Below are 25,602 nucleotides of genomic sequence, written 5' to 3'. Positions count from 1 at the left end.
GAAGGCTTCTTCTCTTTCCTCGGAGCCGGGCCTGAAGGCGGGGCGTTAGAGGGTAAATTTCGGTCTCGACTGGGCCCCATGGTCGGAGTGCTGACCGTTGCCTTTTTTTTGGGTAGTGTCTGTCGTGCAGGGGCAGAGGTACTCGCGGGTTATCGAGATGGAATCTAATCATCCGGATCCTCTGCCCCCGATAGGATCTGGAGATCAGGCGAGTCTTCCTCTGCGCCGAGTGGAGCCTCGTCCTTAGATTGGATATTCATCCTCGGAGAAGTCTTCTTCGACGATCTCCTCCTCAAAGATGGCCTCCGGTGCTGATCTCATCTCGTGTCGACGGGCCCTCCGATCCCGAATGGTCTTCTTCGATCGGAAGGAGGCATAGGCTGTGCAGGTCGACTCGTCGTGTTCTGGCGAGAGACAGAGGTTGCAAACCTCGTGATGGTCACTATGAGGGAATTTTGGTCGACATACCGGGCATCTTTTGAATGGATTTCTGACCATGAGGCGTAGGCCGTACAGCGCTGATAGGCCCAATGGCCTGCGTCGACGCACCGGAATGTAGCTGGTGATGTGGAAAAGTCTATTCAATGTCGAAATAAGTTTATTTAAAGTTTCTCGTTTCCAAAATGCAGAAAAATCTTTTCTAGCCAGAGCGGAAAAACTTTCATCCGAACCCAGTGGCGGAAAAAAACAATCCGAGGATGGAGTCGATGACCATGCGCAGTATTGTCCAAGGGAGGAGTCACCTATCTTGTGACTACAAAAGACTTCTTCCAAGAAGACAACAACCTGCAATCATCCGAGCCAAACACCAGGTGGCGATCTATTGCTAAGTGTAGGATCTGCAGCTCATATGCCTCAAACATAAAACAGTTATATATTTGGATATACAAACAATTGGCCTGGAGTTCAGTCCTTGTGTGTGGGAAACCTTTTGCTGACTGAGTGTGCACAACAAATGCTTTACACTGTCCTCTGGTACTGCCTTACTGCTCGACCAAGCTACCACTTTGGAGTGTAAGGTCTGACTTTAACCTCTGTTATACCTCTGGGGTTGGTGGACTCTATACACACTGTACTTCCCTCTATTCTAGTATATATAGAACCACTTTCTCACACTTCCCCTTCGAGCACTGGCCCATCCTAGGGGGGAGGAGGTGTGATACCTGTACCCAGAATGTGCATAGTTTCTGGTCCCAGAGACCAGATGCTCTCCACCCTGGGGTCCAGAAACATGTGTGTTTGTGGAAGCTGACTAAAGTCAGTTATTGCCCACACTAGGGTCGGTAGGTTTTTCAAGGGCATCTCTGTGGTGTCCTTTGAGTACTGGTCACAATAAACCCACACTGGCAATAGTGCGAGTTTATTGTGAGGAGTAGTTTGGTACAAAATACTCCTGGTACAGTGAAGCCATCATGGTGGGGTGGAGCTCGAGTTGTCGAGTTTCCAGCCCATGTACTCTGTATGGCTTCACTGGCACTTACAATATTAAGGAATAGACCCCAATATCGTAGGGGCATATCTACTCATGCAGAAGTATCGATACCTGGTATATAGTGCACCTTGCCTTAAAGCTGGTAAGACCGGCTAGAGGTGAGAGTTACCTATATATTAAGCAGTGCTAGCTGGCATGGCCCACAGGTCGTGAGCCATGTTGACTGTCATTTTGTCTGCCCTAGGCCATGCATGCTGCAGTGGCAGTCTGCATGGCCAAGGAGAGGGTTCCTTAGGGTGACCCTCTTCAGTCCCCATTCCCTTGGTACCCAGGTACCTTTTACCAGGGATTTCCAGGGGCCTGAAGGGCCAATTGGGGAATAGTTTTTAGTGAAGAAGCACCGGCACAGGGGACCCGGTTGTCAGGGACCCTGTGCACTACAATCGAAATCACATCAAACTTCAGTCAAAAAATTGGGGCAAACCATGTCAAAAGAGGCACTTTAACACTTTTGTTTCGAAGCACTGCAAGCTTTACCCTACTAAAATACTTCAATTTATAAAATGCCACTATTACCATTTAGAAGAATACTGGCAATATTTTAAGAGCACAGTTTTCAGAGCCTAGGAGACACGTTTGGGGAAAATCTATTAAAGTAAGTAGTTTAAAGGCAAGGTAACGCATTATCGCTACATTTCATGTCACAATATCAACTTGGCTACGAATATTTGACCCACTAAGACTTTCTAAACAAATCCTTGATGTAACAGCACAGAAGACAACAGCACACTTCAACACAAACTCTACCACTCGCACACTTTCAGGAGACCAAACCAGGTGTGTAAAATGAATAGCAAGAGATATCTGAACTCCCATTTTACTGCACTGTAATAGGACCACCATTCCTTCCAGTCACCTATTCCGACGGCAAATCTACCTTTACATTTTTATTAAACATCTTTCACTCCCAAGCACACAGCAATGAAACATTTGAAGAAGAAAAAAAAAAGGGAGCCCAGGCTCTGACTAAAGAAGAACAATGGAGGCAAAACACTGACAAGAGGATACCGACTAGATATTGTGAACAATAAAAAACATTGCTTTAAAAGCCATCTCTAAGTAGAAGGAAATCCTAACTTTAAATGCACTTACTGTAGATATCGGAGTCATCACTTAAAACCCAAGCTTTAAATCTTCCATCTCTTCCGGTGGTTACTAAGGTTGGAATTCCATTTTCCTGGTCATCTGTGTCAGAGAAACACAGGGATGTGATTTGGTCCTCATGAGGCATATTTATCCTGGTGTTCAGAACAAAGCTTTGGGGAAGAAAACCAGTACTTATCACTTGACCAACACTAATGAGCACTAAGTGAACTGTGCGTTTAAATGGGCAAGAGTTTCCTACAAGATGAAGCCACTGTACAATCATTTAACTCCGATCAAAATAAGCCCATAAATGATAAGCAGAACATGCAGTTAATAGTTACTTGAATGAACCTTATTCACAAAGTCAGAACATGCAAAACAATATTCAACTCTTGCTATCAAATTGGGAGTGCAATCCTTGACAATGAGGAGGATGCTTAGATATCCACGTCAGAGGAGGAGTTTAGCTAAAGACAAAACGTGCAAAGCATTTCTACTACTTCACAAAAACTAAAGTTCACAACTACTACCTTACTGGCTCATTTATTCATTATGCGTTCCTTAGCCAAAACCTCAAACATTAGTCTCCAACATGAGATCCACAACTTTGGCAGGGGGCATGGGATCTGAACCAAGAGCACAACACACTATTGGTCCCCGTGCCCCATATCTGCAAAAAAATAAATACAGAAAACAGCAAACCCAGCCATGAACTACACTAGATGCTCCAGTTCGGAGTGAAGCCATAGTCTTGAAACAAACTTCCAATGGAAAAAAGAAACAATTGATTAATATCAACCCGTTACATTTTTCAGAAGAAGCAAGACAATTTACCACAGGAACAAAATAATCAAAAATCCTATAAACAAGTGGTAATATCTAACTATTTTACTAGAAAATTTAAAGGCATCTGAATCGATAGGTGTTTGGCAAAGTGTTCCAAGGGCAAATGAAAACTTCAGATTCAGTGTCACAAGTTGCACCTTCTTCAAAAAGGCACAGAACGACCCTGCATTAAAATGGATTCAGACGACTAATGTAATTAAGTTAGTTGCATATTTGAGATACATTTAATAAGAGTATTAAAAAAAACAGTACGCTATCAAACTACACCGGTCTTTTCAGTCTTTGAATATGTCTTTTTTTATGCTGTTTATATATAAAACCAAAAATAAATAAAAATACTAAACATTAATAACATATTTAACGTTCCAACAAGTGGTTGACTCACAACGAAAACAAAGAAAAGCTACAACCAAGGAATCAGCCATCCCAAAACACTGGAAAAGTCACTCATAGCAGACCCTTTTCTATCAGTACTTCTTGCTTGTCCCAAGGAATAAGGTTTTTAGCGAATTAAACTTGAGCTATCAAGTTGGGAACCTTGAGGTTTGAGACATGACTATAGATCGCCTGTCCCAGAGTAAAATGATACACGGTTTACTTTTTCCATGACCTAACATAGGGTGCTACAAGGTTAGGACACCAGATGATAGAATTGGTAAATCACTTACTATCTGGAGAACAAATCCACATTAAGGAGTTCTATCCTGCGACAAGGGCTGGGATAATGCCTTATGAAAACTTGGCAGTCTTCTAGCAGCACACTCAGGCACATCTAACAAGAAGCTTGCCCATAAATTATCATGGCTACAAGAGCTCACTGATGCTACTGGGCATGTAGCATATGGCACACCAAAACACGTGCAAAGCGGTGGTTCTTTCTATATCCAGTAGGAAAACAATAGACATGAATGTTATGAGATAGTGCCTCTTTTGACATGGTTATCACCCACTTTTTGCCAGGCAAATGACGTTTCGACTGATAGTGCACAGGATCCCTGACAACCATGTCCCCAGTGCCAGATCTCCTTCCCAAAAAATGCACCACAATTGGCCCAACTTCAGACCCCACTGCAAGTCTCTAGTATAGGGTATTGAATATGCTACTTACCAGTATGCATCTGTTCTTGGCATGTAGGGCTGCTAACATTCATATCTTAGCATTAGATCGCCACCTAGTGTTGGGTCCGGATGATCGCACATTGTTGTCCTGGAAGAGTCTTCGAAGTATCCTGAGATGGGTGGCTCCTCCCCTGGACTACAGTGCGCATGGGCATCGGCTCCATCCCCAGATTGTTTTTCGCCATTGTGGCAGAGGATGGAGTGAAAAGTGTAAAGGATGTCCATGCTAATGATTGAATACAATAGTATATCTGCAGCTGCGACAGGCACCGGGGAGGAGGGTGGGCGATATGAATGTTAGCAGCCCTACATGCCAAGAACAGATGCATACTGGTAAGTAGCATATTCAGTTCGAGGCATGTGGGCTGCTAAATTCATATCTTAGCATAGAATACATAGCAGTCCCTCCATTAGCGGCGGTTGCCTGTGCCAGCTGCAGAAACCTGAAAAAGTGTTTTGAGAACAGCCTGTCCTACAGCCGCTTGCTGTTTGGAATGTACATCAACACAGTAATGTTTTGTAAAGGTATGTGGTGTAATCCACGTGGCTGCTCTGCAAATGTCCTCTAGAGGAATGTTACCTAGGAAAGCCATGGATGCCCCCAACTTGCGTGTGGAGTGTGCCTTTGGGGGTATTGTTAAAGTGCGCTTGGCTTTTTGATAACAGATTTGAATGCACTTAACAATCCATCTGGCTATTCCAGCTTTGGAGATCGGGTTGCCTTTGTGTTGTGGTGAGAAGGCAACAAAGAGTTGTTTCGTCTTCCTAAAGTGTTGTGTCCTGTCTATGTAGTACATCAGTGCCCTCCGCACGTCTAACGTATGGAGCATTCTTTCCGGCACTGTTTGTGGGTTCTGGAAGAATGCTGGCAAATCGATAGTTTGGTTGAGATGAAAGTGTGACACCACCTTTGGAAGGAATTTGGGATTAGTACGTAGCACTACCCTATTTGGATGAATTTGAATGAAAGGCTCTTGTATTGTGAGTGCTTGCAGCTCACTAACACGCCTTAGTGACGTAATAGCAATTAGGAAAGCAACTTTCCACGTTAGGAATTGCAGTTCACACGAGTGCAGTGGCTCAAATGGTGGTCCCATCAGTCTGGTGAGGACCACATTGAGGTTCCAAACCGGAGCTGGCGGTGTTCTTGGGGGAATGACTCGCTTCAGACCTTCAAGAAACGCTTTAATGGCAGGCACCCTGAAGACCGAGAGATGCTGCCTATTTTGAAGGTAAGCTGCGATGGCGGATAGATGTATTCGAATAGAAGTGAACGCTAGTTTGCACTTATAAAGGTGTAACAGATAGCAAATGATGTTAGGGATAGATGCATCTAGCGGGTTTATGTCATTATCCGCACAGTAAATGACAAAACGCTTCCATTTTGCGGCGTAGCATGCTCGTGTTGAGGGCTTCCTCGCCTCCTTGATGATGTTCATGCATTCAGGAGGTAGGTTGAGGTATCCAAACTCTAAGATTTCAGGAGCCAGATCGCTAGGTTGAGCTGTTGCGGATCTGGATGCTGAATTTCTCCATGGTTCTGCGTCAGAAGTCTGGGCGTGAGGCGCAGTCTTTGATGCGGCACCACTGAGAGTTCGAGGAACGTGGTGTACCAGGCCTGGCGCGCCCACGTTGGAGCAACTAGGATGAGCGTCATCGAGTGTTGCCTTAGTTTTCTCGCCACCAGTGGTATCAGAGGTGTCGGGGGAAAAGCGTAAGCAAATTTGCCTGACCAGTTCATCCATATCGCATTGCCCTGCGATTGGGGGTGTGGGAACCTGGCGGCGAAGCTTTGGCATTTTGCGTTTTCCCTTGTGGCGAACAGATCTATGTCTGGACGACCCCACCTTTGGAAGTACGGCTGGAGTACCGATGGATGTATCTCCCACTCGTGCATTTGATGGCTGTATCTGCTGAGCAGATCCGCCATCTGATTGTCCTTCCCTGGGAGGTGTTCTGCCATGAGGAAGATGTTCCTCTGAATGGCCCACTTCCACATGCTCTGAGCCAGGTGAGACAGCTGTGGCGAGTGGGTGCCCCCCTGTTTTTGGATGTAGTACATCGCGGTCATGTTGTCCGTCCGGACTAACACCACCTTGTTGCACAGATGTACAATGAAGGACTTGAGTGCCATGAAGATCGCCATCAGTTCTAGATAGTTGATGTGCATCTTCTGTTGCTGCGTCGTCCATAGCCCCTGCACCGTGTAAGTGAGCAGATGAGCTCCCCATCCCTGGAGGCATGCGTCCGTTGTCAGGATAACCTGTGGCACTGGCTCCTGGAACAGTCGGCCCTTGCAAAGGTTGTGTGGAGTCCACCAATGCAGAGAGGTGTATGCCCGACTGGTAACCAACACTAGGTCTGTTAATTGTCCCTGAGCCTGTGTCCACTGATTTGCTAAACACTCCTGGAGCGGGCGCATATGCAACCGTGCGTGAGGGACTATGAAGATGCAGGAGGCCATCATGCCTATCAACTGCATGAACACTCTTGCTGGAAGTGAGTGTCCCGGTCTGAACTTGTGGATTAAAGACTGCATGCCGTCTATCCTGACCTGGTTTGGTTGCGCCTTGGCCGTCAGGGTATTTATTGTCGCACCCAGAAACTGTCGGACATGTGCCGGCTGAAGGTGTGACTTTGGGTAATTTAGCGAGAAACCTAGGTCGTGAAGGAGGTGAATGGTAGTTGACATGTCCGCGGCGCACTGCTGTTCCGACCTGGCTTGAACGAGCCAGTCGTCGAGGTAGGGGTAGACATGGATGTTCTGCCTCCTGAGGTGCGCTGCTACTGTCGCCAGACACTTGGTAAACACCCTTGGGGCAGTTGTGACTCCGAAGGGTAGGACTTTGAACTGATAATGCGTGCCCTGGATAGTGAACCTGAGGTACTTCCTGTGGGACGGATGTAGCGGAATGTGGAAATAAGCATCCTTGAGATCTAAGGTTGCTAAGAAGTCTCCTTTGTTTAACATAGGAAGAATCTGTTGCAGTGTAAGCATATGGAAATGCTCTGACAGTATGTACAGATTGAGGGGACGGAGATCCAGAATTGGTCTGAGAGATCCGTCCTTTTTTGGAATGAGGAAGTACAGGGAATATACCCCTGTGCCCTCCTCTCCCACTGGCACGAGCTCGATTGCCCCTTTTTGCAGCATCACCAACACTTCCTGCTGCAATAAGTGCAAGTGCTCTGCGGACATAGGTCTTTGCCTTGGCGGAATGTTGGGTGGAGTGGATTTTAACTCTAGACAATAACCGTACTGGATGAGCTGTCGCACCCACCTGTCTGTGGTGATGTTGATCCAGACGGGCAGGAACTGCTGTATTCTCCCCCCGACGGGTGTTAAGTGGTCGGGGGGCAGTGACAGCGAGTCACTGGCTGCTTGGGGCAGAGGAGCGTGAATTGTTGCCTCCTTTGCCGCGTCCCTTGTTGCTGTTTCCCCTGTAGCCCCTCTTGTTTTGTTTGGGGTACGAGGATTGTGCTCCACCTCTAGGGAACTGTGATTGGTGACCCATCTGTCCTCTGGTGATTCCACGGGCACCTGAGCGACGAAAATTATTGCCACGAAACTGCTGTGATTGCAGGGCCCCCATAGATTTAGCAGTTTCAGTATCTTTTTTAATTTTTTCCAGGGTGGTGTCAACATCTGGACCAAACAGTCTCTCCGGATTGACTGGTTGATTAAGTATGGTTGTTTGAATGTCAGGTTTGAACCCCGATATGCGGAGCCACGCCTGTCTTCTGAGCATCACACTGGTATTAATGGCCCTAGCGGCCGTGTCCGCGACATCAAGTGCACACTTTATGGCCGCGTTGGAGATTAGTTGTCCTTCTCGAATAATCATTTTGGTGCCCTCTTGAAACTGTGGAGGCAGGTGTTCGACAATCTGCTCTAGTGTGTCGTAATGTGATCTATCATAACGTGCCAGTAGTGCCTGTGTATTTGCAATACGCCAGAAATTGGCAGCCTGCGCAGCCACTCTTTTGCCTCCTGCCTCTAGCACTTTGGACTCCTTATCCGGGGGAGGAGCTTCACCCGTTGATTGGGAGTTGGCCCTTTTTCTTGCGTTTGCGACCACCAGGGAGTCAAGCGGCAACTGTCCTCGAATGTACGCAGGGTCCGCAGGCGCTGGTCTGTACTTTTTTTCAATACGTGGGTTGACCACCCTTGCCCTGGTAGGTTCCTTAAAGATGTCCGCAGCATGCTTGAGGACCCCTTTAAGCATGGACAGTGTCTTGACAGTTTTTTCCGAAACCGAAAAAGTGTCGAACAGAAAATCTTCCTCCACTGGGTCAGCATGCATGTCCACATCATGGTTAGCAGCTGCCCTCTCAATGAGTGCATGAAAACCTGCAGAATCCTCTGTAGGGGATGCACGTGTACCGAAAGTCTGTGGGTCTTGTCCCATATCTTGGGTGCCTTGGTCCCCAATGACATCATATGAATCTGGCTGTGCCTCAGGTTCATTGACTGGGAATGTATATTGTTCATCTTCAGCATAGCCCTCACTTTCAGAGTGGTCTGGAGACGGTGTTGGGCTTCTTCTTGGAGGAGGCTGGATAGGTTCCATGAGGCCTGAGGCGTCATGTTGGTACTTCTTCTTCTTTAGGGGGATGACATAGGATTCCACCGGCTGCGAAGTGATTTTCCTTTTGTAAAGGGTTAACTTCCCCGTGTCCGCATCTATGAAGCACTCCGAATCCTCTTCTTGGTCGTGCACATGACCTGAAGATGCCCCTGCCGAAGAAGATTCCGACTTCTTTGGCGTCGATTTCGATGAAAAAGCCTTCGGCGCCACTTTTGGTGGTAGAAGGAAGAGGAGTTTACTTGCGGGCTTGACCGGGACGTCTGCCTCCTTTTGCGTCGATGGCGTTGGCGCCGACGAAGAAAAAGCCTTCTCCCTAATTCTTTGTAGTGAAGGAGCAACGAGAGATGTGTCGGTGACCGATGTCTTTGGCACCGACGAGGTGGCCTTGCCTTCGGATGCGACGGTCCGTTGGTCTTTTGGATGGATGGACGGCGCCGACCTCGAGTCCTTGGAGCGATGCGCCGATGTTCCTGTTGGAGCCGGGGCTGCGTCGCTTGCTTTGGCTGGCTTTGCCGGCGCCGGCGCGCTTGTCTTGTGCGTGCCACCCTTTTTAGAGGATCTCTCCTCCGGCGCCGATTTCGACCCTGTGGAATCGGCGTGTTTCTTCGACTTCTGCGGACCGGAGGTCGACGGAGTCGATGAGGCTGCCGGTTTACTCGACTTTGCTGCAACGACCGCCATCTTAGGGACGATTGAGTCCTTAACTTTCGCTTTCAGTTTCGGGTCGGCCATTTTAGGTGTAGTCGAGACCGCTTCTTTCAGTTTCGGTTTCGATTCCCTCGGCGCAGCAAGTATGTCCGTGGCCGGGCCAGCAGGCGGGGCCGAGGCTTGCGCTACAGGGTCTTGGGTAAGGCCGACAGGCGATCCCGCGACCCTTTCCTGATGTTCGTCAACTTCGGGGCATAGCTCGTCCCCTGAGCTATCTTCCGCGGCCCCATAAACCATATTGTCGTCCCCTACCTCGTCGACGTATTCAAGGCCTTGATCCACGACCCCGTCGTCGTCATATTCCGGATCAGCCTCGACCTCCGTCTCAGGCGGGGAGATTTGAAGATGATGGCTCTGGTCCTCCTCTTCTTGGTCGTCGAAGATGTTTTCTGGATCCGGGGCCGTCTGCTTGGCCACCAGGCGCACCGCGCGCCGAATCGTGAGAGTCTTCTTCGACCTGAAACTCGCACAGGCCCTGCAACTTCCTTCGTCATGGTCTGGCGAAAGGCATTTATTACAGACCGGGTGCACGTCTATATGTGGGTATTTGGACCCACAGAGCGGACACAGCTTAAACGGACTCCGCTCCATGTTGGGAACTTGGTGTCGAGTCGCGATGAGAAGGCCTCGATGTCCAAAGAGTTGGAAAAACTCCGCTGATTCCGGCTCCGAGAGACGGAAGAACTCGAGACCGTACGCAAACAATACCGACGTAAAGAACCCAAAGCCTTTTGGCCTTTAGAAATGATGTTTTTTTCGGTTCCGACGGAGAGACGTCGAGACCGCATCCGAACCCAATGGCGGAAAAAAACAATCTGGGGATGGAGCCGATGCCCATGCGCACTGTAGTCCAGGGGAGGAGCCACCCATCTCAGGATACTTCGAAGACTCTTCCAGGACAACAATGTGCGATCATCCGGACCCAACACTAGGTGGCGATCTAATGCTAAGATATGAATTTAGCAGCCCACATGCCTCGAACCCCTAGTACCTAGGGCATGGGGGCTGAAAAGAGTCCCCGAGGGACCCCTCACCAAGGCCATGAAATTTTCCACTGCAGCCTGCATACCTAGGTGCAGACAAAACGACAAAGTGCCTCTGTGCCATGTCGAAGCAGCACTACCTAAGGTATGGACAAGTCATCCCTTCTAGCAGAGCTTACAAGCCCAAAGACAGGGTGCACTATATCTCAGTTGTGGGCATAACTGCATGAGAAGATATGCCCCTACAATATTTAAGTCTATTCTTGATATTTTAAGTGCCAGGGCGCACATGGGCTTGAAACTTGACAACTCTAGTTCCCCCAGCACCATGATGGATGCAATGAACCTAAGAGTATTTGGTACCTAACAACTGCTCTTAACCCCTTTGCTGTGGCACGACTCCGCCGCAGGGGTGGGGGAAAGATGGAGGGGGGCAGTCATGAGACAAGGGTGACGTGTGCTCATGACGGCGTGGTTCCATCGGGACCACGCCCGCTCATCAATTCGCCTGCACAGGCGGGGAATCAGTGTCGTGTGGGCGGAGCGGCCGCAGCATGACAAAACCACAGTCATGAGCACATGCCGCACAAGCACGGAAGAGGATAATAAACACACACTGATGCCCGTGATGGATTTATTGCAACATGTTATCAGAGGGCACATCAGAGGTATCCCCCTGAAAACCTACAAACCCTGGTGTAGTCTGACTGGTTTAGGCAGCCTGCTACCACCAGACAGGTTTCTGGACCCCCAGGGTCAAGCGCCCCTGCTCGGTGGCCAGAAACAAAACCCATCCTGGATGGAAGTGTCACACCTCCTCCCTTAGGGTAAACAAAGTGCTTGAGAAGGAAATGTCCAAGGCATTGTCGCGTTTTGTAATGCGACCCCAGCCTCTGCTGTTTGCAGCAGATGGCCACCCAGTTTAAAACCCCACTTTTGGCGGGGAACTAGTGGGAAAACGTAGCGAAAAAGGGAGGTGTGCCCCCCTTCGCCAACTCCACCCCACAGGTGTAAATGTAAATGTAATTTGGATTTGTATAGCGCCTATCACCCAGGGGTCTCTAAGCGCTGTACGAATACCGCTGTGGAACCCTTCTTGGCCTGTTCCTGTGAGGTGTCCACTCCTGGGTACCCCCAAGGTGAAGCATCCTAGCGTTGTTAGGGCCGGTGTGGAGATTAAGCAAGCTATTGCCCAGAGTTGCAGAGTGGAACCCATGATTAGAGTAGGCACCGAGGTGAGAATTATCGGGTCCGAGGACATGGAGCCCAATACCCTGCCGCGACGGGGATTGAACCCTGGTCCGGACCAGACCTCTGCCTCAGGGTCTGCCACTCTAATCGGTGAGTCACACTTCTCCACTGGTGCTGGAGGCGAAGTAAGGCACATTTTTCAGCGTCCATCATCTTTAAGAAGGTTGAACTTATCCAATTAAGGCTAGGTCTATGCCCTCTGCCACAGGAGGGGGGCATAACAAAAGGTATAGACACGCTGGGTAAGGAAATCATTGGTCTCAGACACTCCCCTGTACTGCCCCTAAATCGAGATTCCTGACAACCTAAGAGCAGCCAGACACTATAGAGTTGTGCCAGCTGAGAAGACTGCAGAAACCAACTGACTTGGCCCCAGCCCTACCCGCTTGTCTGCAGCCTCTGCAATACTGTGCCAAAATACAACCCGTCCAGCAGCCCAGCGACCTTCAAAGCATTGGGAGAAATGCCTGCCTTTGACAAAGATCAAGATCTCCCGGGAACAGCAGACCTGTTCAAGAAGAAACCAACTTTAAAAGAAAAAACTACCTGAGGATCTGCAAAACCACCTCTAGACCCACCTCTGCGCCAGAGTCCAAGAAGCCCACCGGTCCTGTGAAGGTCCCACAGCGTTTGAGTCAGATTCCACATGGGCTGACTTTTGACGGACTCCACCTAGACGTCTGCAGCCTCAATCTGAAGACTTCCCCGTGACATGCCCGGTAAGGCTTTCCCGACACCAAAGGACACACCTGCTCCGGAAGCACCTGGGCCTTGGGGAGCTGACAAACAGTGTCCCTACGTCCCTTAGCATCCAAACATCCCTTAGCCTGCAGCCTTTCTTCACATCTGATCTCCCTCATTGATTTGCATTGGGCACCCGAAGCTGTGTTGGCACTCTGCACCTGATAACACCTGTGCCGCTGATGGTGTAGGTTTGGTGCTGCCTTGTTGCCTCCGCTGTACTTACCTTAAACCACGGAGACTGACCTGTGGCATCACTTTACTCACCTGTGAGCATAGTGACTTCGACCACCCTCAGTCTCCACTGACTACCATTGAGCGCCCGACCCCGAATTTGACCTCAGCGCCCGGCCTTCCCTGTGCAACTGGTGGTTCAGGCTTGGTACATATTTGAACCTTGCCTTGTGTGGACCAGAACCCTGAAGACTGTATTTGTAAGCAGAGTAATTACGTTCAAAACTGCATTCTTGTTTTTCTCCCTTAGGTTAACATTGCTAACTGAAAGACAGCCCTAATTGACCACTTTTTTAAAGTGAAAATTATTTTTCCAGAAAAGATATTTACCTTTTTCCATATAACTTGGTCTTAAAATAAATCTTGAAAGAAGTTAATTCTTGTAAAATTAGTGTGGATCTCATGTTTGAGTCGAGGGCATAACAAATGCCTTACACTCATCTCTGTTAGAACAAAGGCTGCGCAGCCACACTACCACAAAAATAGAGCACTATGTTTACATTGAGCCCTGTACACTTCTGGGGGAATCTCTGGACGTCCTACAAAATATAACAACCAAGTGTTATATCATATAAAGAACCAGCTTCCTACAGCTGTATTAAAGCTCACCTCTGGTTGGCTTCCTCATACTCCCAGAGTTTCATCTGTAACTCCACTTCTGCATTGTTTTCCTGCCGCTGTTCCACTGTGGCAAGCCAGATGCCACGTGCACTAAAGGCACATTTCACCAACTCTGTCTGATTCAACCCAGTCTGGTGGATATACTCTTGTTGTACTATATCCAGCTTCAGATACAAAAATAAAATATATCAAATAAGGAACGGCAAAGAGGCATTTGCAATTAAAAAAACAAAATATCAATCATGCCGCAAAATAGTTCTTGTTCATTAATACCTACACAGTCATAGAAAGAGACTAGATGCCAGCATCTGTTGGATGTAGAGTTTTTTCTTTTTTATATCGTGCTCCATAAGACACATCTGCCTTTGCTAAGAGCTGTAAATAACAGGTCTCACTAATATCATGGAACTGCAGTTCATGTGGCATACAAAAGTGTGAGTCGGACATACAAGTATTCAAATAGGTCTACTGAAGAGCTCTAGATTTACTGCTAAACTCAAATCACATGCACTATTCAGTATAACCTAGATCAGTTTGTGTGGTGTGTATGATGGTCCGCAATGTATCTACAACAGTGATGCCTCCACTATGTGAATGTTAAGCAGAATAGGGTCCTTGTTGCACACAGATCACACAAGCCCCTGTTCTTTCCTGATCTGTAGGTGAAACTATTGGCCTTACTAAACCATTATTTCTACAGCTTAAACAATCAGTACACATCAGGGTGCATTTGTGACACATCTTTTAATCAGTAGATTAAAATGTGGTCAATTTTAATTAGGATAGTATCGAATAACAAAAATTGCATGGGTGAACACTAAAGGAGGATGAAGAACAAACAGCACCTACAGTCTTTGAAAGTCCATTTAAAAATATGCCTCTTAAGTAACTTGCTTACATTGTATAGCTGCTTGTCCCTCTGGAGAGAATAAAACTGTAGGTGACCAGGCTTTCCATTCAAAACCAAGGCCTGTGTTCTAGGATCTACAACAAGACCGGTCTTGATCTCCTCACCTGCAACCAATGACAAGACAAACCTGTCAAATGTTTACTCTGTGAAGGAAATTAGGTGACTAGCTCAGTCAATATTTTACCTACCTTTCACCAGGCCCTGGATCACTGCTGAAACCCTCAGATTGGGCTGAATGATCGTGATCTCTGTGGGCAAAAATACATAGTTGAACAGCTGAATATAGTAGCTTCATAAAAGTGCTGTAATATATTAATAACACGATAACATGTCAGCTGTCCGAAAGGACATTTATTGTCCATGCAACTCTTTTCGAAGAACAGGGGCACACCAAAAACACACAAGCAAACAACTCAAATTATGAATCACAATAATGGAAGTTGATACCGCTCAAACATTGAAAGTGTTCTTTGTACAAGACTTGTGATGATCCATACATTATCAATATGAGAGAACTTAAGAGTGTGTTGTGTTTAAAGTGAAAATATTCAGCAAGTGTTATCTGTTGGTAACAATGTAATTTGCTTATAACAGGCATGGGCGAAATTTATAAATTACACCGGTGTAATTCACATTACATTTCACATTATGCAAAAGAAAACTGTCAAGCACTACTGGTTGTGGAGAGAAGAACATGTACAAGCCACAATGGGCTTATTAATAGTACTGTACATGATATCAAAAAAGGCAAAGAAATATAATGACGCACATATATGGTTGAAGGAACTCTGAGAATAGAAGGACTGTCCTTATAGCATGGCTAGTGATGGAACCAAATTGGTTTAGAGACAAAGATGCAAGGAACTGGTTTAAGAACCTTATTTGAGGGCACACTATTTACTCAAGGATTTTGGATTGCCTATAGAGGCAGGCAATAGGTGTTAGTTGGTGATCATCCCTAGAATGAGGAGGGAAAATGCTACTTACCAGTATGCATCTGTTCTTTGCATTTATAGCTGCAGATTTCTACACTTTGCATTAGATCGCCACCTGGTGTTGGGCTCGGATGATTGCATGTTGTCGTCATCTTGGAAGAAGTCTTTGTAGTCACGAGATAAGGGACTCCTTCCTCCCTTGGACGATAGTGCGCATGGCATTGGCTCCATCCTTAGATTGTTTTTCGCCATGATGGGAAATGATGGAGTCAGTAGAAAGAAAGAAAGAAAGAAAGAAAGAAAGAAAGGATGTCCATGCGAGTATATCTAATTAAGATAAAACTGGAAAAGATACAGGTCCCGGGGAGGCGGGAGGGCGTGTACAAATCTGCTGCTCTACATGCCAAGAACAGATGCATACTGGTAAGTAGCATTTTCCATTCGAGGCATATGAGCTGCAGATTGTACACTTTGCATCGATTGTGCAGCAGTGTTTCCCTTAGCGGTGGTCACCTGAGTCTGTTGCAATAGTTTGAAAGAGTTTTAAGGACAGCTTGGCCTACTGCAGCTTGCTGCTTGGCTTGCACATCAAGACAGTAGTGTTTAGTGAAGGTGTGTGTTATACACCATGTTGCTGCCTTGCAGATGTCTTCTAGGGGAATGTTTCCTAAGAAAGCCATGGGGGCTCCTAGTTTGCATGTGGAGTGCGCTCTAGGAGGAACAGTTAATGTGCGTTTTGCTTTGTAATAGCATATTTGTATACATTTAACAATCCACCTTGCAATTCCTGGCTTAGAAATGGGTTTGCCTTTATGAAGTAGACCGAAAGCTACAAATAGTTGCTTTGTTTTGCGAAAGGACTTGGTCCTATCGATGTTATAGAGAAGAGCTCTTTTGACATCTAGTGTGTGTAGAGCTCTCTCTGCTACAGAGTCTGGGTTTTGAAAAAACACTGGTAATTCAACAGATTGGTTTAGATAAAAAGTAGTAATTACTTTAGGAAGAAATATAGGATTAGCTCTTAGAACCACCTTGTTACGGTGTAATTGTAAGAAAGGTTCTTGTATAGTAGAAGCTTGAATCTCACTAACTCTTCTAAGAGGTAATAGCAACGATGAAAGCTGTTTTCCATGTGAGAAATTGTAATTCACATTTGTGTAAAGGTACAAAAGTAGGTCACATGAGCCTGGTAAGAACAATGTTTAGGTGCCACACTAGAGAGGCTGGTAACCTAGGAGGAATAATTATTTTTAATCCATCCATAAAAGCTTTTATTGCTGGTACTCTAAACAACAACATATGTGGTCTGTTTTGTAGATATGCTGCAATGGCTGCAAGATGTAAACGTATAGATGAGTAAGCCAGATTACATCTTTGTAAATGGAGAAGGAAACATATAATACTTTGTATGGAAGCATCTAAAGGATCAATCGGATTATTATTGCAGTAAATGTCAAATCTTTTCCATTTAGCATCATAGCAAGCTCTAGTAGTAGGTCCTCTGGCTTCTTTAATTTTATTTTATTTTATTTAGAAAGTTTTATATAGCGCGGACAAGATCCTTGCGGATATCAGAGCGCTTTACAAGAGAAGTACCTGGGGGAGCATAGACAGACAGGTGGAACAATAGGTCACATAGTATGAGACAGCATTCGATGTCCAGAGCCCTCCTCCGCCGTGTAGCGGGGGACCTCTTCCAGCCCTCCGAAGTCGTCGAGCTGTCGGGACTAGGCTCCTGGAATTTCAGCTGTCCCTGTGATGTGCAATTAATAACAGTACTGAAAGGTTGAGTGAGAGAGTTCGGGCGGGGAGGTGTAGTGGAACAATAGGTCGCAAAGTATGAGACAGCATTCGATGTCCAGTGCCCTCCTCCGCCGTGTAGCGGGGGACCTCTTCCAGCCCTCCGAAGTCGTCGAGCTGTCGGGACTAGGCTCCTGGAATTTCAGCTGCCCCTGTTTATTGCGAATGTTCAGAGTAAAGCTAGTAGGGATTTGCTCATTGTAGATCTCAGGCAGTTGGCATATGATACATACTTCTAAGAGTCACAAAGAGGGCAGGCACGTGAGATAACGAACTTTACCCGAAGGTGTCAGAGCGCTTTACATAGGATCCAGTGGAAAACATAAGGACTGACGGTTACATGCGTAAAATGATTGCATATTTTTGCATTACAAAAGAACCAGTTAAAAGCATACGGACCAGGGATTACAAGTGTAACAAAAAAGGAATACAAATGGATATACTCTAGGCCTATACTAGTAATATCTCTATCAACATAGGGAGGGGGTAAACCTGGATATACTCTAACAATCACATGGGAGACTAGTCGCTAGAGTTCTCTATATACATAGGGAAGGGATATGACTGGATATACTCTAAGAGTCACATAGGAATGGTGGAGAGCACAACGTTCTACAGCATATACTAGTGATTAGAGCTATCTCTATATACATAGGGAAGGGAAAGGAAAGGACTGGATATACTCTAAGAGTCACAGAGAAGGCAGGCACGTGAGATAAACGAGAGATGGAAGCAGAAAGTGGTGAAAAAGACAGTGAGGAGTGTGTCAGAGGCAACAGGAAAGTCGAAAGGACAGTGAGAGATCACTAAAATGGCAGAAGAGAACGTTAGAAGAAGAGGCAAGTCATACGGAGAAAATGGCGGGGAGCAAGAAGGTCCAAGTCCGACAGTTCCGGAAGAGGGCTGGCATAGAATGAATGGAGGAGAGCAGAGGCAACATGGACAGAAAATGTAGGGTTCACGATAACTGAGAAAGAAAAAGTGCTCATCAAAACTAGGAAAAAAAATCTAACCTGCAATATGAAGGTTAATAGTCACAAACTATAGTTTGCACATATTCAACTTTTTGTATCAAAATACCCAAAACCTCTGCCCTAAATATCCAAATATGGTACAGTTTGTGTTGAATGGCTTCAGAAATGGTGTTCCGCATTGAAACAGATAGTATCTGTTTTAAAAAGTTGGTAGAAAGAAAAGGCATGCAAAACCAGTTTTTGAGAAATAAAGACAATTGAAAGCGAACACGATTTGGTAAGTTGTAGAATCAAGACATGCCCTTAAACCAACCTCTTCCATGGCCATGGGAAATGAAAAATGCTTACATTTTGATGTTGCTAAAACACATGCAGTGTATACAAAAGAGGTTGACATATTGCAAGAATCAGACTGCCCTGCCACAGGTTCTGCGCCATTGCTTATTTCACCAACAAAACAGCCTGGAGAAGTAACAAGGAAAATGACAACCATCAATTTGTGCCCATTAGTCAAACTGTGTACATCTTTTGTAAGGAAGTTTTGACTACTGGTCAGCACTATATCACAATCATCAAAAAGAGTAGGGGTTGGTGCCATGGATTCTTTGGCACAGACATTCAAGTAAGACATCTAATGCACCTCTAGCCTAAAATAACTCCCCTGAAACTCGTTTCAAATACTGTGATACAACTGCTAGACAGTAGGTCATTTTTGCAACTGCAATACCCACAAAAGAAGAGAACAGGGCACAGAAGTAGTAGGACAGTGACCAACAATACTGTCCCAGCTGTACCCTATTCCTCAGAATGACCAACCACTGTTATCATAGGTATCTAAAGAGAATACAGACATTTGTTTTAGAACAACTTGCTATTAGTTAGCTGGACAATACAGACCTTTAACAATATTTCCTCCAGCTTTCTAAAGGGTTACCATGAAATTGTAGAATTATGCTGCCACATTATGAATGAACAGAAGAACGCGTGCAGCCATGTGCCAAGATGGCTTCAAAGGCTCGCAATCACTGTGAGAACAGTAATTAAAGACCTAATATTCACAAGGCCACCCATGGAGACAATTTCATCTCAGGAAAGTACACTAATACCCGTTTACACCTTTAGGTCAGCTGAAGGATCTACACTGATTTGGTAAAATGACAAAACATTTCTGGAAAGAAAAATCCACAAACTTGATTGATTCAAGAAATATGTTGATATTCACTCTAAAGTTCATAGGGAACTCCCTGAGGTCATGTTACCCTTTAATTGCAGGGTCATTTACGCAAATCCTAAAGCAGACGCTTATTTTAAACAATTGCACTGATGCTATGCAAACACATCTGGCACACTTACCACAAAAGTTGTGGTACATGGCCATGGTTTATATACACATTGTATTGGGTAATTCACACACACAAGGACAGTGAAGGGGATACATCAGCAAGACAATACATACCACCATACAGATTCTTAACATTTAAAAAAAATCCTTGGATTTGTTCCAGTGCGATGAAATCACACAGGTTTTGAATACCTTGGGATGCGTTTTGGCCTTGGTTTGTTACAGAGTAAAAAGGATGAATTATCTAGACACAAAGATTCTGAATTGGTAGGACATAAGTGCCCAGAGGTCATCATTTTTGATAAAGTAAATCTCCCTTTACCAACGAGACGAATCAGAAAACTATACTTTATAACAAAAAAAGGCTTCAAAGAGCTAGCACCTGCATCACTTGGGAAGATAATTCCACTGCCATAAGTAGGCAGTAAAACAAAAAGGAGGTATATTAGGTATGAAGCAAAAGCTAGGTAGCTCCTAAATACCAACAATCAAACACTCCCTGTGGTTATTAGCATAACACAACTCACTTAAAATTTAAAAGGTGGTGTCACCTCTTAACCAGGCATCAAGGTGGGAAGAACTGGTTATGCGCATATTCACTAAGGAAAGCTGTGTCAAAATGATTTTTATCTGTACAAATCAATTCCACGAAGACTGCCAACCCTTGCCGCATTTTATACCACCGTTTTTGAGATTAGGTTTGTTAGATACATTTAAATTAGTCCATTCCAGAATGATGCTCATAGTAAATTGTTGTTAAAAGGCCCAATGTTGTTTTTGTATCTTAGTTCATCTATGGAAAATCAGAAAGGCTTCCACCATTTTGTACCAAAGCGAATGAGAATGGCTTTCCATGCATTTTATGTTCCGTAAAACTTGACTGTAAGTCACTCCTAAGAGAGCCTTCCATTCAAGAGCCTTCAAAACTGTTATGATGGCATTTTAAAAGTGACATTGATCAGCCCAACGCTTTATTGGAGATTCCACCTAGATTAAAAAGGCCAAATATCATTTAAAAATCAATGATTCGTCAGTGTTAAAACAACTGTAAAGCATCCAGGGAGAGAGGAGACCTCTAACTTACTATATTTAATTGTTCAGACTGCACTTTTTAATAGAAAATGTGTGGCTGCAAAAACAAAACATACATGAACTTTAAAAAAACAAAAAAATATATATATATATATATATATAAATATTTTATCATCCTCTCTCACACTCCTCATTGTACACATGGACAATAATCATGAAAATGGATTCGAAACACATACTTCTGTTAGCTTACTTCTGGTGGCAGGCTAAGGTAACCAAACTCTAAGACTTCAGGAGCCAGATCGCCAGATACAGTTGACTTGGATCTGGATGCCTGATGTCTCCATGGTTCTGCGTTAGCATGGATGGTGTGGGACTAGAGAAAGTTCTAGAAGTGTGGTGAACCACGGTTGGCGTGCCCATGTGGGAGCTACCAGGATTAGTTTGAGAGACTGTTGTCTGAGCTTGCGTACCACTAGTGACGGAAAAGCGTACGCACATCTGCCTAACCAGTTCATCCATATCGCATTGCCCTTGGACGGGTGTGGAAACCTAACCAGTTCATCCATATTGCAGTGCCCTTGGACAACGGGTGTGGAAACCTGGCGCCGAAGGTTGGGCATTTTGCGTTTTCGTGTGTGGCAAACAGGTCTGTGTCTGGATGACCCCACTTGTGAAAGAATGGTTGAAGAACTTGCAGATGTAGTTCCATTTGTGAATCTGTTGTATCTGTCGACTTAACAGATCGGCTATCTGATTGTGAACTCATGGAAGGTGTTCTGCAAGCAGATATGTGTTTTGTGGAATGGCCCATCTCCAAATGTTTTGTGCGAGCTGGGACAGTTGCAGGGAATGTGTGCCTCATTGTTTCTGTATGTAGTACATGGCTGTCATGTTGTCCGTCTGGATTAAGCCAGCTTTGTTCCGTATGTGCACTTGGAAGGACTTTAGTGCCATGAAAATCACTAGCAACTCTAGGTGATTGATGTGGAGCACTTTTTGTTGAGCGGTCCATTTTCCCCGAGTTATGTGGTGTAGCAGATGTGCTCCAAATCCTGTGAGGGATGAGTCTGTTGTCCGTACTATCTGTGGAACAGGCTCGAGGAATAGCCGCCCTCTGGATAAGTGTGAGAAAGTGCTATCTGTTTTGCCTTGGTATGCCCTCACTTTTTTCTGAACTGCTGATGTGCCTTGACTGAGTGCGCCCTGGGTTCCTGCCAACCAGGTACCCAGGGCCTGTGTTCCTTCCCTAAAACTGTGTTGAAACTAAAACCCAATAGGCATCTCTGGCCACCTATCAGCCCCTAGTAAATGGTACCCTAGGTACCCAGGGCATGGTGGTCAGAGAAGACCCCTGAGGACTGCAGCACTTATTGTGCCACCCTCAGGGGCCCTGTACCCAGACACCGACACACTGCCTTTGCAGGCTGTGTGTCTAAGCACAGAACTAAACCAAGACTAGACATGGCACACATCCCTACATCACAGGATCCCCAGGAGCTGCTCTGTACTTTTTCTCTATCCTTGGGTTTATGATTCTAGCAGGATCTTTAAACACTTCTGGTGCATGTTTAATGACTCCTTTAATCATTGGCAGTATTTGCACAGATTTTTGTGAGTGTTCAAAAGTGTCTAGTAAAAGATCTTCCTCTGCCTCATCTGAATGCATGGTGACATTGTGATAGATGGCAGCCCTATTAAGTGTCCAAACCCAATATTGTGTTCTGGAGGAGAAGGTTTAGATGGATATATATGTGGGTCAGGAATATCTGGTACATCCTGTGGGTTTGGATACTCCCAGTCTGGTGAACTGGTCGGGTAGGGAAAAGGTTCATCTGGATCTCTCCCTCCCACCATGCTATACTCATCATTATCAACATCCTGAGGAGGTGTATGTTGTGGAGAATGAGGAGAATTTTGAGTTGAAATGTTTAAAGGAAAAGCAGTAGAAGGAGATTTAGGAGCAGGAGAAGGAGATTCAGGAGCAGGAGAAGGAGATTCAGGAGAAGAAGGGTGTATAGGAGATGTGGAAGAGTCCGTCTTGACAGGCACTGGAGGTGTAGGTGCTGTATCTGACTTCCTCTTCCGGTGTGGTGGAAACATGTCCCGTTTCTGGATCAATGTTGATCCTTTTTTGTAAAGGATGTGGTTGGAAAAGCTCCTCTCCTTGAGGCACAGTTCGGCGCCGATCTTTTCGGTTCTGAACCAGTTTGTTGCTTGTCTTTAGCCTTAGGGGGCAGATGTGGATTCCTTTGGTGTAGATTTTGGCACAAAGGTATCGTCTTTGGAGCTGAAGCCTGTTTCGTGGACTTGGAAGGATCGGAAGCAGGCTTTGTTTGTTTCGGCATCGAGGGTATTGGCTTCGGAGTGGAAGCTGTTTTCGGGGCATCGGAAACAGGCTTTGTTGTTTTCGGAGCCGCTTTGTCTCTCGGAGTCGACGGTTTCGGAGTGTCTTTCGGAACCGGGACTTTTTTGTTTTGGTGCTGAGGGAGCAGGTGGTATCGGCACAGGCGGTTTGCAGCTACCGAAAGGCTTCATTATTTTCTTCAGAGCTGGGCTCGATGGCGGGGCTTTTGAAGGGTTTTTTCGGTCTCGATTGGTGGGCCCGCAGGCGGAGTGTTGACCGTTGCCTTCGATTTTGGTGTTTGGGCTGGGGAAGGGGCAGTGGTACTCGCGCGTTGACCCGAACGTATGGAGTCATCTGCCTCGGATACGATCTGGAGATCATCGGAATCTTCCTCCGGGACTCATGGACCTCGTGATTGTCACTGTGTGGAAATTTTGCTCCACACTCAGGGCATCTTTTGAATGGCATCCTTTCCATGAGGTGTAGGCCTCACGGCATGGGTAGGCCCTACGGCCCTGCGTTGATGACCGGAATCGAGCTGACGAAGTCTAGTCGATGTTTATTGGTATCGAAAGTTGTTTGGAGAAGTTTGAAGAAATTTTTACGCGTCAAATTACTTCAAAAAAAATATTTCTACCCGGAGCGGGAAAGTTTCATCCAAACCCAGTGGCGGAAAAAAAAACCAATCTAAGGATGGAGCCGATGCCCATGCGCACTATCGTCCAAGGGAGAAGTTGCCTATCTCGTGACTACAAATACTTCTTCCAAGACGACAACATGCAATCATCCGAGCCCAACACCAGGTGGCGATCAAATGCATAGTGTAGAATCTGCAGCTCATATGCCTCAGTCTTTTTCTGCAAAGGAAAGAGTACGACTCCTTTGAAGTTCCTTGGCACATATACTGAAAGAAATGTGACGCTGCAATGAAGCAACAAGAATTCTGTACAGTTCTTTGAAAACTGAATAACTGGTGTCTCTGCTCCATTTTTTATTCAGATTTTTGACCATTTACTCCTCTGAGATCTATTGCCCAAAATGGCTGGGGTCATAAACTGCAGCAATAAATCGCCTCCATTACTACCAGACGCTCACAAGGCTGAACAACAACTTTGCCTGGCACTGCGATCACCAAAATCGATATAGGACTTGCCCTCCCCACCCAGCAAGCTAGAAACTGGACTATCTCAATCTGCCCCGGATTAGAAAGCGAAACTGGTCTTCACCCCTGGTCGCAAAACATAATAACAAACAGAGGACTACAATACTTTTCTCTCCCTCTCCAACTTGGCGGCCATCTTAGACTAGTCATTCCTCATTACTTACCATGCCTATGGAATCGGCCATTTTAGACTAGTCACAATCTCTATTCCTTCATGCCAGCTTTTTAGCTTAACCACCCACACCTTACTTGCACTTACTATAGCTCTGTATCTACACCTACCCACACAACCTCCTTCACCTACCTACACCTCCACTCCCAACATGGAACCCACGGGCAAGCACACAAAGTTAAATACCCCCCCCCCCCGAGCTCCCCCCAAAAAACGCCAAACGTTTTAAACACAACTTCCTGAAGTCCCACCCTGAAATCCCCTTTGTGGACACCTACTTCTCACTAAACAATGGAGCCAAGATCACCAATATCATCTTCTACACTATACGTAGAGCACAATGGAGAAAAGCGTTCCTCACCTTACTCACTATCTCCGCCACCAGAAAATCCGCTCATGGCCTAACACTTTCCACCGCACCATCCCAACTCTTCCCAGCTAGAGCAACCATCACTATCTACAACAACGGTATTATCTTAATTCAATCCACAGAAGGAACCTTGACCATTTCGACAACTTGTTCCCCACTTTCAAAGAATATATCTCCAACCCTCAGACCTCCAATCCTAGCACCCTTGACTCCACAGCGCCTCCTACCACTAATCGCCTATCCGCCCCCTCCCTCACCCCTTTTAACCTAGCACAGCATCAGAACAACACATCTCCTCCCGCCCCCCAGTACTCTAGTCAATCACCCACCCGCTGCAGTTACCTCACACCCCTCAATCCCAGGCGTAGACCACTCGCCTTCATACATCCTCCCCACCCCCAGCACCTGCCCCCCAACATAACCCCTCCCCTCACACTTCCAACTAGACTCTCAGAACACCCCACCTCCCTTAACTTCACTCCCCCTCCCCACAACAGGACCATCTTCCATCCCATCTCCCCCCCCCATTCTCAGTCCCCACTACCTCACCTGCACTCCGCCACCCCCTAGCCTAAACTCATCCCCTAACTCTCCTACCCCTCTCCCCAACCCCCTCACTTATACCACCAACCTCCTCCCTAATTCAAACACACCCCTCCCCCAACCCCCCCCCCTTCCGAATACCAACACACTCACTAATACCACCAACCCCTGCACTAATACTACCACCCCCCCCCCCAAATCCAGTACCCTGGACACTTACTCACCCTCAGTGCCCACCCCCAACATCATTCCCAATCCCACGCTGGACAAGATTATGTCCAGCCTCCTCCAAGTCAAAGAAGATCTTCACACCCTCAAAGAGTTACTCTTCATACACCCCAGACA

General features: G+C 46.1%; 1 protein-coding gene across 1 annotated transcript in view; it reads right to left on the bottom strand.

The window, feature by feature from the left end:
- The window catches only part of WDR75 (WD repeat domain 75), a 155,282-nt gene that overhangs the window by 89,358 nt on the left and 40,322 nt on the right, over nucleotides 1-25,602 (bottom strand). Inside the window, exons 10-13 of the mRNA XM_086955353.1 lie at nucleotides 14,769-14,828; nucleotides 14,569-14,684; nucleotides 13,659-13,834; nucleotides 2,585-2,748 (exon numbers count right to left, since the gene is read on the bottom strand). Coding sequence (XP_086811479.1) covers nucleotides 2,585-2,748; nucleotides 13,659-13,834; nucleotides 14,569-14,684; nucleotides 14,769-14,828 — 516 coding nt within the window. The remainder of the gene's footprint in view (nucleotides 1-2,584; nucleotides 2,749-13,658; nucleotides 13,835-14,568; nucleotides 14,685-14,768; nucleotides 14,829-25,602) is intronic.

Source organism: Lissotriton vulgaris, chromosome 2_1 (assembly GCF_964263255.1).
Source record: "Lissotriton vulgaris chromosome 2_1, aLisVul1.2, whole genome shotgun sequence".
Taxonomy (NCBI): domain Eukaryota; kingdom Metazoa; phylum Chordata; class Amphibia; order Caudata; family Salamandridae; genus Lissotriton; species Lissotriton vulgaris.
Note: the sequence above shows the minus strand (reverse complement) of the source record. Positions and strands in the feature narration are given on the sequence as shown.